General features: G+C 50.3%; 1 protein-coding gene across 11 annotated transcripts in view; it reads left to right on the top strand.

Moving 5' to 3' along the window:
- The window catches only part of PEAK1 (pseudopodium enriched atypical kinase 1), a 346,647-nt gene that overhangs the window by 296,997 nt on the left and 35,115 nt on the right, over positions 1 to 14,535 (top strand). For all 11 annotated transcript variants that reach the window (XM_051834588.3, XM_089310835.1, XM_051834591.3 and 8 more), the window contains one exon: positions 2,592 to 2,785. In XM_051834588.3, the coding sequence (XP_051690548.3) occupies positions 2,592 to 2,785 (194 nt within the window). The remainder of the gene's footprint in view (positions 1 to 2,591; positions 2,786 to 14,535) is intronic.

The raw sequence follows: 14,535 nt of genomic DNA, 5'->3' as shown, positions 1-14,535 counted from the left end.
CTCCGGGACTCAGTGGGATCTGTGGTTTCAGGACATGATCAACAGGCTCAAGACGGCCCCATGAGAGTTTCCTTTAATGGGGAATTGTGTGAGTGAGTACAGCGGGTGAGTCTTCCGCGTCTCTTGCTTCTAGCATCCGTGTTTGGTTTGGTAAAGCCCTTTGGAGCCCAGAGCTGGGTCGCATGTCTATGGAGCAGGCCCAGGGTGAACAGCAGCAGGTCCTCCTGTGGTTTTCACCATAGCAGAGCGTCTCCGTAAAGAACCCCATTCCCTGGGAAGAGAACAGGCAGGCAGGCGGGTGTGGAATCGTGGCCGGATCCTCCACCTACCCTTCAGACCACTGGGAGGAGAGTTTTCTTTCAGAAGCAACCAGGAGACTGGAGAAAGAAAGAGACAGTGAAGCAGGACAGCTTTGGGAGAAACCTCTACAGCTGGCTCTGGACCCAGAAGACAATGTCTGGAGCATTCACATTTTCCTCTCAAGGAAGACTAAGATTTTTAAACCACTTTGTGTGTTTTCTGCTCTGAAATTAGAAATTATATATACATGTATATGTATATATAAAGACTTATTTCTTTACTTGAAAGTTAGGGTTACAAAGAGAGAGGAAGAAAGAGAGAGAGAGATCTGCTTTTCAATGATTCATTCCCCACATGGCTGCAACGGCCAGGGCTGGGCCAGGCTGAAGCCAGGAGCCAGGAGCTTCTTCCGGGTCTCCCACGTGGGTGGCAGGAGCCCAAGCACTTGGGCCATCTTCTGCTGCTTTTCCCAGGCCATTAGCAGTGAGCTGGCTCGGAAGGGGAGCAGCTGAGACATGATATGAGATGTCAGCATCTCAGGCAGTGGCTATACCCACTATGCTGCAACGCTGGCCCCAGAAATGATTTATTTAATTACCTTTGCCCAGCAAAGAATGTTTTCCTCTTCTGCAGCCTGGGGACCACGTCTCGGTGACATGCAGTCTTGGCACTGGAGGCACCTGGGAGTGTTCTGGAAGTGTCACTTTGCTTTGTCTTTGCTGCTGCATGGAAACAGAGCTTCCTCGTTACCTTAATTTTTGTGATGCTCTGTGTTTGGAGAAGCCAGCTTTGTGCGGAGCACCTCTTTTGGGCTGGTGCCACTGGGCAGCACGCTGGAAAGAAGCAACAGGCTCCCCTGTGGGAGGCCTCCTTCACTCAGACGTCCCCCATTCACCGCCAGTAGAGTGATTCCTTCCCCAGTGGCCGAATCCCGTAATAGAATTTCCAGCTCACTGATTGCTATCTGGATAGCGAGACCTCTGGCTCATGCCCGCTTTGAAAAAATATTTTTGAAGTTGTATATCGGGGCAGACTTCAAGGCTGCTTCTTGTATCCAGGCACAGGCATAATTTCCATAATGGAAGATTGATAAGAAGCCACTCTTTCTCCTTCAGATCCACTCCCTGAGATCCACAGGTGATAGATGTTCAGATGGCACCTGACCCAACAAAGTACCTCTTTTAAAGAAACTTGTAAATGTCACCATGGCCCACTGCCTGTTGGAAAATCGAGAAGTAACATGTAGCCATATGTAGGATGTCGTTTGCCTGCCTGCCTGCCTGCCTGGCTTCTTTCCTTTCTTTCTTTCTCTTTGCCCATGAAGAAGCCCAGAAGAAGATGGGTGTGATAGCCTAGGAACACCTTCCGGTGGACCCAGAAACCTTTCAAGATGCTGATTTCGAATTCCTTTGGTCAGCCCACTGAGGTTTTCTAGCTGGGCCAGTTTTCCCCACCAGCATCTAATGACCCTTCCAGTCCCCTTGTACTTCATAGCAATAGAATCAGCATCATTCAGACGGGCCGGGGAGCGTGATGAGAAGAGGCAGCTCTGAGCAAAGAACAGGCAGCAGTAAACCAAGACGCTCATACACTGGAGTGGTGTCCCAGCGTGCTTCAGACAGGCGCTAGTGGCTGAGGTTGCTCTGAATGCGGACCTGGCTTCGCCTGCCCTCGCTGCGGCAGGCATCCAGGCACAGGTTGATTCTTCTGTCCTGGGGAGGAGACCTTCCTGGCCTGACGCCTTGGCTTGACCTCATCACGTACATGGTCCAATCTGGACTTTATTCCTGATCCTTACTAAATACTTTAGTGAGTAGTAAGTGCTGTGTACTAGCTGGCATAAGCACTGTGGAGTGAGGAGATTGGTATGCACTACAGCAGTAGAGTACCCAGTATACTGTAGTAAGGATGCTAATAATGACTAAATACTTGAGTATACTTGGCTTTCACTGGCTAAGCGTTCAACTCCCCCCGCCACCACCACTGCCACCTCCAAGCTAAAAGAATCGTCCTATTCCTGGCCTGTTATTCTCAAGCCGCCTCCCCCTTCTGCCCCTCTGCCCCCCAGCGGCTGCCCATGCCTCCTCCAGCAGACTGGATCAAGGTAGGTGCAAGTGTGGGCCTGTGTGAAGGGCTCCCTCGTGTTCAGAGAAGTGGATGGGGGCTTGTGGCCCACTGCTGTGAGTGCCCAAGTCGTGATCTACGTTTGTGGGAAATGCATGCCTTGCATCAATCTCAGTGTTAGCAGAAGTGTTGGCTGCCAGTATGACAGATGGTCTGATTTGTTTTAGTCACGTGACCCGTGGAGTGACAGAGGACTTTTCTCCTCGGGATCCAAGAACAGTTGCTGTGAAGCAAGGTGGCGCGGATGGCACGTCCATGGCCCCAGCATTGCCCCTGCCTGCCCTGGAAAAGGAAGAGGAGAAGGAGGACACTTCAGATCCCCTGGACCTGAGCCCCTGTAGTGCAACATACAGCAATTTGGGTAAGTGCACGTGTCATCTCACTGCTATGGAAACATGGGCTTTTTGTGCACTCGTCAAATGTTCCGTTTTCTTGAACCAGTGTCTTCATAAAAACCATTCATGGAGGGGCCAGTGCTATGGCGAAGTGGGCGAGGCTACTACCTGCTGTGCCAGCATCCCACATGGGCACTGGTTCAAGTCCTGGCTGCTCCACTTCTGAGCCAGCTCTCTGCTGTGGCCTGGGAAAGCCGTGGAGGGTGGCCCAAGTCCTTGGGCCCCTGCACCCACGTGGGAGACCCAGAGGAAGCTCCTGGCTCCTGGCTTCTGATCAGCCCAGCTCTGGCCATTGCAGCCATTTAGGGAATGAGCCAACAGATGGAAGATCTCTTTCTCTCTCTCTCTCTGCCTCTGCCTCTGCCTCTCTCTAACTCTGCCTTTCAAGTAAATAAATCTTTTTTTAACTTTTATTTAATAAATATAAATTTCCAAAGTACAGCTTTTGGATTACAGTGGCTTTTCTCCCCCATAACTTCCCTCCCACCTGCAACCCTCCCATCTCCCACTCCCTCTCCCATTCCATTCAAGTCAAGATTGATTTTCAATTATCTTTATATACAGAAGATCAATTTAGTATGTATTAAGTAAAGATTTCAACAGTTTGCACCCACACAGACACACAAAGTGTAAAATACTGTTTGAGTACTAGTTATAGCATTTATACACATTACAACACATTAAGGACAGAAATCTTTAAAAAAAATATCCATGGAGCAAAAGATGGACCACTGGAGTTGTAAATTTTAACTGCCGTCAGGAATAGTCCTATGCCATGTGCTAAGGGTGCTGACAGGGTCCTGGCCTTAAGACCTTCCCTCACCTGGGGAGAAAGAGGTGAACTTGGTCATTACAGTTACGTTGTGATAAATCCAGTGACAGATGCACATGTAGAGGGTTTTTGACACTGTGCAGCAGAGGGTGTCAAGAGATGCCCTCCTGGGGGTAATTCCTGCTGAGTTCACTGGCCGACAGGGGGAGCATTCCAGGTAGAGGCAGCTGTGGGAGCGGCTGGCTGCACGCGGGTACCACGACCATCGAGTGCTGCCGACAGACGGAAGGCGGAACCACACAACAGCACACCTCTCAGGCGAAAACCTTAGAAAGGTTCTAAGCCACGGAGTAACACGATTAGATTTGTGCTTTGGCGCATCTCCTGTGCAAGCTGCCACTGAAGTGGATTGTTCGGTGGCAGGAAACCTGGTGGTTGGACCCCGTTGCAGGAACACATAAAGGAATGGGAGAGGGAGGCCTCCCCTCGGACCGTGGGAGGCGCAGCTGGGGACACGTCAGAGAGAGACTGGAGCAACAGGTGCCCAGAGCTGGGAGCACAGAGCCGACGTGCAGCCCAGACTCCTGACGGGTCGAGCAGCCCCCAGGGAAGGGCGCCCCTGATGGTTGGCGCTGCTCAGGCAGAAGCTGGCGGCCTGCTCCGTCTCTCAGGGAAGCTGTGAGGGAGAACGTGTCTACCTCAGCCGTGCCTGCCGGGGCCACGGCTCCTCAGTTCTCTGGTCTTCACTCTTCTTTGAATGCCCAATGGCTTATTTAAAAAAAATTCTTTATTTGAAAGGCAAAGATACAGAGAGAGAAGGAGAGAGAGGGTGAGATCTTCCATCCGTTGGTTCACTCCCCCAAATGGCCACAATGGCCAGGGTTGGGCCAGGAAGCCAGGAGCCAGGAGCTTCCTCTGGGTCTCCCACATGGGTGCAGGGGCCCAAACACTTGGGCCATCCTCCTCTGCTTTCCCAGGCCATAGCAGGGAGCTGGATCAGAAGTGGAGCAGCCGGGACTCGAACCAGCTCGCATATGGGATGCTGACACTGCAGACAGAAGCTTAACCTCCTGTGCCACAGTGCTGGCCCCCAGTGCCTTCTGATCTGTCCCCCTTCTCTAAACGTCCTGCCGTATCCTTCCTTCTGAACACAAAGCCTGGGCAGGCTGGGGATTTCCTGGTGCTCTTCTCCCGTGGAGTCGGGAGGGAGGTGAGTGGTGTGGCCTCCCACATGCGGGGCAGCAGCAAGTCTCTGATGAGCCACTGGAAGCCAGTGGCGTGCGTCACTGAAACATTGTTCTGCCCAGCTTCTCATCCCTCTCCTGTCTTTCCTCTATCCAGTTATCTCAAGGAAAAATCGCTCTAAGGTCTGCTGGGGTGCTTGGCAATGGAGGCGCTCCAAAGAAGGCTGAGAAGTTGAGGTAGCACTGTAGGAGCAACGCCTGCGAACGCCTCTAAAGGCGGGGGGGGGTGGGGGGCTGCAAGGAAGAGACTCCCGAGTTCCGGCACTAGGGCAGGAGAGAGAGTTCACCTGGTCTTGGACACCGCTTTCCTGTTGGAGTAGCTGTCACGGTCAAACAGCTTATTGGACTTCTCCCGTTTCGTATTTCACAGAGCAGACCACAAAGTGGAAATTTTACTGTTGACTTATTATATGCCCTTAGACGGCATAATAGAGTGGGAATTATATTCTAGACATCCTTCCCACACCAGAATTTCGTGATGGCCTCAATAAATGTATAATTTTCACTAAGTGCGTGATGTCTCATGGATCGCCCCCCAAAGACTTCCATTAGCCAACGTTAGTTAATGGTGTTATCTCATTTTCTTCTCCATAATGAATATTGGTAGATAAAATAGAGCATTGCTTCCGTGAGTATTCTAAGCACCTTACATATATTAGGTTCTTTAATCCTCACAACCACCTTAGGAATTATTATCCCCATTTCTTAGAGGAGGAAAATGAGACAGGGGGCCGTGGCCCGAGTCACAGAATGAGTCAGGATTGAACCAAGGTTGGATGCCAGTCACTTAGCCAGCAGACTATAATGTGCAGAAGAGTTACAACTGTTTCCTTTGCTTTTTCTTTAAGTCATCTGTTTTCAGATGCAAACTTTAAGACTTAAAAAATATAAGTGCAAAATATGCTAGGTTGTAGATGCCCTATCAGAAAATAGCTTTCTTCCTACATATTGCTTTACTTTTAAAAGCATGTGATAGGCCTGCAAAATGTGCAGTTTCTCGTGTTTTAGGGCTGTGTCCTTGAATCCGTAATGCCTGACACGTGGCTTTCCTTGTCTTTAGAAAGGTAATAGATAGGGTTGACTGCATTTGCTCTACAAACTGAGGTTTTTGTTTTAATTTTTTATTTTGTTGTTATTTTTCCTAACAAGTCTTTTAGCGCACTGAGGACTCTCCTTTCCCAATACTTCTAACAAATCACTTGCATGCTGTTCTCTGAGTAATTCTTTATTATTTAAAGCCCTAGCAACTTGCTAAAAATTGGTATGTTTTTAGAAACTGAACAGAAACAAAACCTTGTAATGCAGTAGCACTAGATCTGTGTTGAATGTTCTGGAGCCATTCCATAAAGACTAGTTTTTGTCTTTTCTTCCTTTTTTTTTTTTTTTTTTTTTTTTTCAAATAAAGCAGAAGTTGGATGGACAGATATGGAAGAAACTAAGGAAAAGCACAGGGTTGCCATCATTTTAAATTTTCAGTTTATTTGGTTATTTTTAAAAAGATTTATTTATTTATTTATTTATTTGAAAGGCAGAGTTATAGAGAAGCAGAGGCAGAGAGAGAGAGAGATCTTCCATCTGCTGGTTCATTCCCCAAATGGACACAATGACCACAGAGCTGGTCCAGTTTGTTTTTTTTAAATTTTAATTCACTGGGGCTGGTGCTGTGGTTTAGAGGATGAAGCCCCTGCCTGCAACTCCGGCATCCGATATGAGCATGGGTCCAGTCCCGGCTGCTCCACTTCCAATCCAGCTCCCTGCTAAGGTGCCTGAGAAAGCAGCGGAAGATGGGCCAAGTGCTTGGGCCCCTGCACCCATGTGGGAGACCCGGAAGAAGCTCCTGGCTCCTGGCTTTGGTCTGGTCCAGCCTCCACCATTGTGGGCATTTGGGGAGCGAACTAGCGGATGGATGATCCCCTCCCCCTCCCTCTCTCTCTCCCCACCTTTCTCCCTTCCTCCCTTTCTCTCTTTGTATCTCTGTCTTTCAAATAAATAATAAATACACCTTTTTTAAAAATTTAGTTTATTAAAATTAACTTTATTAAGGTATAATCTGCATGCAATAAATGGACGGGGTTATTTCTGAAGATTACATCGGAAACTGGATTTAGGAAACAGTGCAGTGTAGCAGGAAGAAAGCCCAGCTGGGGACGTCAGGAAGCTTCAGGCTCCTCCCACGACCGTGCCCCTGCCCTCCGCACGATTGTGGAGTGGCCAGTGAAGGCTCCTGAGCTGCCCTGTAGGGCTGCTGCTAGAAGGCTTTCGTGTGGTGTGTAGCAGGGCCTAATGATGGTGGAGTTTCTCTATTGCTTCCCCCAAATACACCCCTCTTCCTCCTCTGAATGTGTTAGCTGTGGTAGCTAGAAAATGTAGAATGAACTGGAAAGGATTAGTACGTTTATTGCATGGTGTTGAATAAGCAGAACAAAAATGTAAGTTCAGAAAATTGCGGGCTCGTTTTTGTCAGCTGGTGACTGGAGGGGTAAAGGCAGGCCGTAGGACCCGCAGTGGCCGACACGGAGCAGACAAGAATGACCCCTCGCAGCCCCTCGAGGTCTGCCAGTCACAGCAAAGCAAAGGGGCGTGGTCTGGATCTGTGTGACAGGGCCCATTGCTCACATGCCCATGAAAAGTAGCAAGTTAAAAAAAAAAAAAAAACAGAGGTGGGTGCTGTGGCTCAGTGGGTAAAGCCACCACCTGCAGCATTCGTATCCCATACGGGTGCCAGTTTGAGTCCTGGTTGCTCCACTTCCAATCCAGTTTCCTGTTGATGCGCCTGGGAAAGCAGCAGAGGATGGCCCAAGTCCTTGGGTCCCTGCACCCACGTGGGAGACCCAGATGAAGCTCCTGGCTTCAGAATAGAGCAGCTGGGGTCATCGGGGCCATCTGGGGAGTGGTCCAGGGAATGGAAGATCTTTCTCTCTCTCTCTCTCTCTCTTTCAACTCTGCCTTCCAAATAAATAAGTTAATTTAAAAAGAAGAAAACTCAGTTGGAATAGATTGGATTAGCATCCCTCAATCTCCCACTAGGCCTTGTCCTGCAGCACGTCTCACTGTTCCACTACGCTGCACAGGAGTGGGGCCTCAGCCATACCCCAGAGACCTGCTGCCGGGTACGACCCACGCACCGCTCTCTGTATCCCAGAGACTGCCTACACTGTGTTTTTTGTTTGTTTGCTTGCTTGTTTGTTTTTTTGACAGGCAGATTGGACAGTGAGAGAGAGAGACAGAGAGAAAGGTCTTCCTTTGCCATTGGTTCACCCTCCAGTGGCCGCTGTGGCTGGCGCGCTGTGGCCGGTGCACTGCGCTGATCCGAAGGCAGGAGCCAGGTACTTCTCCTGGTCTCCCATGGGGTGCAGGGCCCAAGCACTTGGGCCATCCTCCACTGCACTCCCTGGCCACAGCAGAGAGCTGACCTGGAAGAGGGGCAACCGGGACAGAATCCGATGCCCCAACTGGGACTAGAACCCGGTGTGCCAGCGCCGCAAGGCGGAGGATTAGCCTAGTGAGCCGCGGCGCCAGCCTGCCTACACTGTTAATTCAGACGCCATGTTTCTTGTCCTTGCCATACATAAAACACATCTGCTTTTGTTTGCAGCTGAATTAACTATTAGATTTTAGAGCTGCACTCTCCAATATAATAGTCGCTAGCCCCATCCAACTGCTCAAATATAAATTCACTAAAATATAAAGGCACCTTCAGCCCCACAGTCTCACTGGCAACTTGTCAAGTGCCCAGTGGCCGTGTGCGACCAGGAGCTGCTGTGCTGGATGGCACAGGTGGAGCACGTCCCTGTTGTCACAGAGCGCTCTACTGGGAGGCACTGCTGTGAAAAATCGGTTGTTTGGGGATTTATATTGTCCTCGATGTTGCACAAAAATCACATTGGTCTTTAGGCAACTGACAGCCCCTTAAGAAGAATGTCCCTTCCAGACTGATGATTTGATTCTGGATGGCGGTCATATGAGATCACTGAACGAGCTCTGATCTGTGGCGCTTTAATCCGCCCCAAACCGAATTTTGCACAGTGTCTGTCACTCAAAGTGATTTCCCAAAGAAGAATGTTTTTCTTATCAGACCTTCACGTTTTCCCATGTTTATTATGTCTAGCTCAAAATATCTAGGAGAAAGATTACTGGGGTGTGTGTGTGTGTGTATGTGTGTAAATGTGCATAACTGACTAAAATTTCAGCCTGCTAAAATCTGAATCATGTGGTGAGTTCGACTCTACCGGCAGTAAGTTAGTGACTTTAACTCTCCTTCATTCACGTTGTACCCAAGTGCTCACACGTTGCCTTGTAGAAAGATCTTAGATCTTTAGAAAGATGTTCAGCTTGCTCCTCTTTCTGTATCCTACAACCTAGCGTATTATTCTAAAACACAGAGGAGGTGCTAAGACTGTGAACGAATGAGCTAAAAGTGGCTTTGAGGTTTGACTTTAGAAGATTCCCACTTGAAGGAAGTCTGGCTCTGCCCAGGAGTATCTGTAGGAAAACGGTAGGGTGTATGTGCTCCGGTCACCAGCCGCCTCTCCCCAAGGCGGGCCGCGGTCCTCAGGTTCTCTGTTTAAGGAATCGCATAGACTTGCTTCTGTCTGCTTTTCACATGTCCCCATAAGAAACTGACCACGTGTGTCCTTTCATTTACTCTGCGCGTCGCCTTCATGCTGCGCCCTGCAGGCACAGAGAAATCACCCAGATTCCCCTGTATCTTCAAGCTGACGACGGAGGCACTACACTGTCAGTGTTGAAGAGGTGGACACACTTACAGGAATCTCGTTATATTCCTGCCCTTGATGGTGTAAAAATAGAACAGTGTCATTATCTGTTTCCGCCCTTTAGAATCATTCTACCGCTCGTTCATTTACTCAACAAGTAATTATTGAGTCGACATGACTCCACATACCACAGAGTTAATGATTTCAGCTGAAGATTAAAGAATTGCACCGTTTTAGATGATCTGGATGTTTAAAATAAAACTGAGGTTAACAGCTTTGAACATTTGTTTGAGCATTTGTTATACTTCCTAAAATTGTGATTATTTCTATTTAAAAAGAAATTGTAGACCATGTCCGTCAGTTAGCTACGGTCACATGTAGAAAGAATTTCCCGAGTCCTGGAATTAGTTGACAGTGTAATATTCAGATGACAAAGATCACTTACTCCCAGATATGTACTCTCTGTTTTCAGGGACATTTTCACTAAGGAGCCCTTACAAGTGTGGATTCCATCCGCTGGCACACCGCTGAGTGCATCAGCGTGCTCCTGTGTGTGTTTATTGGAGGCTAAGCCCAGCGTGACCTTTGCCTTATTGCTTGGCATGAAGTTGTCTGCCATGCCTTGCCAGTTGTTGCTTACATGTGCCTGGGGTTGGCCCGGCACAGTACCGGGCTGCACGGCTCAGGCCCTCGCCCCTCGGGTGCCTGCTTCCCCGGGGGGGTCCAGTGGACACTGGGTTCAACCAGTGGGGGGCCCTGTTCATCTGTGAAGGCTGCTATGATGGTAAACTCCAGTGCGTAGTTCCCAGCTTCAGGTAATCATCGCTTGTCCTCTCCCCACCGTCATCCACATTGCTTGTCCTGGGTCCTAGGAAAGAAGTCAGAGATGAAGATTATAATTTAGATAGAAAGATATGTCCCATCTGTTCATGCTTGCATACTTTATTTATGGGATATCAGCCATCTCCCTGGCCCTAGGCGAGGTGCTGGGAACAGGAGCCCAGCCTTCAAGGACTCCTGACCGTGGCATGGGTAGACATGGGCTGGACTCCCAGGGTTCCATGTGGTGCTTGTCATCATGCAGATATTTCCAGATTTGATAAAAGCATCTGTCAGGAAGAGTATGGCAAAGGGTCACATAGAGAAGACCTATACGAAGAGCCGTTGAAAAATTTCAAATAGAGGCACAGTCAGCATTTTTAAGAGATCATTCTGGAGCCAACTGTGGTATAATGGGAGGCAGGAAGGTTGACCAGGAAATCATGCCGTTTCAGTCCTGTTGAGATAGAGAGCTGCTTGTGGTCACCAGCGTGCTGTCCCTGTCCAAATGGGTCATCACGCAGGGCCTCTGCTGCCCAGGACTGGAATGGTTGCTTAATCATAGCAAATGTGTATAATGGCTTACCCCTGGTGGGCTGTCTGTGATCACTGTAACGATACGGCTATTTGGAGTTCTTCAATACGTAACCATCTTTAAAATACTGATTTTAGAGTTAAAAAATAGGGCGGTGCTGGCACCTGGTGTGAGTAAGTCACCTCCCGGGACGCCCACAGCCCATTTCAGAGTGTGCGCCTCCAAGCCCTGGCTCCACCTCCAACTCCAGCTTCCTGCTGATGCACACCCTGGGAGGCAGCAGTGACAACTCAGGTACTTGGGTCCCTGCCACCTAAAGGGAGACCCAGATTAAGATCCGGGCTCCTGGCTTCAGCCTGCTCCAGTACCAGCTCTTGCAGGCATTTGGGGAGTGAACCAGTGGATGGAAGATTCTCTGTCTTGTCTGTCCCCCATACCACCCCCCACCTTTCAAATAAAATGAAAATATTTACGTAAATAAATTTTTTAAGAAAAAAAAAGATAGAATATGGGAACTCAAAAAGAGCAGAAAGTAAGGTTTGACTGTGTTGCGGTCAAACACATTTGTTCAAGAGAACCTTTTTAGCATATAGCGAGACGAGACTTAGAACACAATCCACTTCTTTCCTATTTGGAGCCCTGGTATGCCACAAAAATGTACAGTATGTGAAGTTATATCAGGCCTGATGAAAGCTGAGCATGGCGTCTGGTCCCAGAGGCTTGGAAGGAATGTACAGGATTAAAAGTCTAAAATAAAAACAGCTAAGACACCAGGCTTATAAAATACTGACCAAGACGACTGGAATTCGGTTAGGAGAACTTGCCTTTCTCGGAGAAACAAACAAACAAAAAATCTGAACACACAAAGTGCTTTTGGCCCTGGGAGAGTGACTTGACCTGCTTGCATGGGCTGTGGAGCGTCTGTGGTTTCCTCTGGAGTGCGAGAGCCCCATCTTCTTGTGTGGAGGTGCGCTGGGTCCCCGGAGACCGTGTGCCGTGCTGTGGGAGGAGGGGCTCTGCTATTGTCTAACTGCTTGCTCGCGCGGCCCCATCTGCACTCTGGGATGATGACCTGCCCCACAGAGCTCTGTCCTGCTTCCTGCACACCTGCTGTGTCCCTGTCACCACACATGTCTCTGAGATGTTGGGAAACACACACACACAGTCTTTAAAATGCTAAGGGAAGCTGGCGCCATGGCTCACTAGGCTAATCCTCCACCTTGCGGCGCCGGCACCCCAGGTTCTAGTCCCGGTCGGGGCGCCGGATTCTGTCCCGGTTGCCCCTCTTCCAGGCCAGCTCTTTGCTGTGGCCAGGGAGTGCAGTGGAGGATGGCCCAAGTACTTGGGCCCTGCACCCCATGGGAGACCAGGAGAAGCACCTGGCTCCTGCCATCGGATCAGCGCGGTGCGCCAGCCGCAGTGTGCCAGCCACAGCGGCCATTGGAGGGTGAACCAATGGCAAAGGAAGACCTTTCTCTCTGTCTCTCTCTCTCACTGCCCACTCTGCCTGTCAAAAAAACAAAAATGCTAAGGGAAGAAATGCGGGCTCCCCATGTGAGGCAGGGCAGGAAAGCAGGGGAGGCGTCAGTGGCGCAGAGCCGTTTCAGCTGGGCCGAGGACAGACACCTTTGCTAAGGCTGCGTAAAAGCAGAGATGACGGAGCACGTTAGAACAGGAAGTGAGTGGTTGCTGGCGGAAGGGCTAATGAGAAACAGTGCAACTAAAAGACAGAGACCTTGACCTTGACCAAGTTGCTGACGAGCTTGGACCTTGTTCTGTTGGTGGTGGGCAGGGATGCGATCGGCCCTCCTCTCCTGCTCTGGTTAGCAGCAAAGAGCCCGTCGAGGAGACGGACCCTGCCTCGCTTGCCAGCCCTCAAGGAATCGCGAGGCGCAAGCACTGTGGCAGGTCTCCGCTCATGCCAGTCTGTGGTTATCTAACTTGGAGAAGTGGATGGAGCATGTCAGCCAGTGCAGCCTCCTCCAGGGCTCGCGTGGGAGCGGGCCAGACGAAGCTGGTGTTTCCGGCTATTTGTTCACTTACTGCATTCCACAGTCCATGCCCTGCACGAGCAGCCCAGGTGAGAACCCAGGCAGCCCCAGGACGAGAGCCGTGAGTGCACACAGAGCTACACTTCGAGAGCGTCTCTGAGATCCCAGGGAAAGGCAGGTCCGTTTGGGGGAGTCAGGGGAGAAGCACTCCCCGCAGACAGAGTGGTTGATGATGAGAAGGGTGGAAGGCTCTACCTTGGAAGGGGTCAGCGTGCGCAAAGACACGAAGCATCAGGGAGTGTGAAGTAGCGCGGAGTGCCGGCTTGCTTGCTGGGACAGAGGAAACACTACAAAGGACAGGTGCAGCGGGGCCAGGCCGGGAAGGTCTTGGGCTTCATTTTAAGAACAGGAGTTTGATGGAGTTTGATGTTAGAAAGAAAGGGAGGGAGGGAGGGAGGGAGGAAGCCAGCCTCGAAGCCTCCCTAATCGGACACTGTCGCGGCTGTCAGGTTAGGGTGATTGACAGGGCTCACCTTCTCCGTGGCACTTCATCTCCAAAGGCCCAGGTCAGCAGCTGAAAAAATGAGGGCCTGTTACAGAGCACGCCTGTCTCATCCTGTAAAGACACCACAGTTTGAGTTCTCATGTCAGCCAAGGGGAAACAGGGCAGCGGCCGCTCTGGGAAAGAGGCCTCGCTGTCACAGCAGGAGTCCGGCAACTGCTGAGCTCCTGCCTCCCCTGTGCTGCCACGGGCATAGCGGAACGGGAAGACGGGACTGCAGGCTGCACGTGTGGTGGCTTCCAAGGGTGGATTGCTGGCTCGCTTTACTGAGGTAATTGGCACACATGAAATTCACCCTTTGAGAGTGTGCATCTCAATGAATGCAGTCATCCCCTCTGATCATCACCTCAAACAACCCCATTAGCCATGGCTGCCTGTCCTCCTCATCCCCCAACCCCTCATAGGCACTCATCGGCACTCAGTCTCCACGGCTTCATATATTTCTGGACACTTCAAATAAGTGGACTCGGCCGATAAGTGGTCCTCTGCGACTGGCTTCTCTCGCTCGGCATTTATTCAAGGTTCATGCATATCGTAGCATGCACCAGGACAGTCACGTACTACGTAACACTCCGGTCAGTGACAAAGTGAGCGGTGGCCCCTAAAATGTCGTTGCCTGGTGATGTCATGGCATGCGCTGGCGTAAGTGCTCTCTGGGGAGCTCAGACAGTAGCAAAGTCGCCGCTGACACGTGCCTCGGGGGGCAGCCCTGTTGGTGGGCAGCACACGCTGTACTTCAAGCAGCAGTCATTGTGCCCTGTCCCCTTGCTTATCTGCCCATCTGGTAACGGGCGTTTCTGGTGTTGCCCCTTTTTCGCTGTCATGACTAATGCCGCCATGAACATTTGTGTATGAGGTTTTACGTGGACACAGGTTTTCATTTTTCTTGGCTATACATCCCTGGGAGTGGCAATGCTGGGCCATGCGGTAACTGTGTCTGACTTTCTGAGATACTATCAAAATGTTCTTCCAAAGTGGCTCAGCCGTTTTAGGTTCCTACTGGCAGCGTGCGCGCGTCTGACTTTCTCCATATCCCTGCAAGCACATTTCTGAGGTTTTTCTTACAGCTCGCGTATCA

Source organism: Oryctolagus cuniculus, chromosome 12, assembly GCF_051225735.1.
Source record: "Oryctolagus cuniculus isolate XC-2025 breed Fujian yellow rabbit chromosome 12, ASM5122573v1, whole genome shotgun sequence".
NCBI classification, from domain to species: Eukaryota; Metazoa; Chordata; class Mammalia; order Lagomorpha; family Leporidae; genus Oryctolagus; species Oryctolagus cuniculus.
The sequence above is the reverse complement of the archived record's forward strand: the minus strand, read 5'-3'. Positions and strand labels throughout refer to the sequence as shown.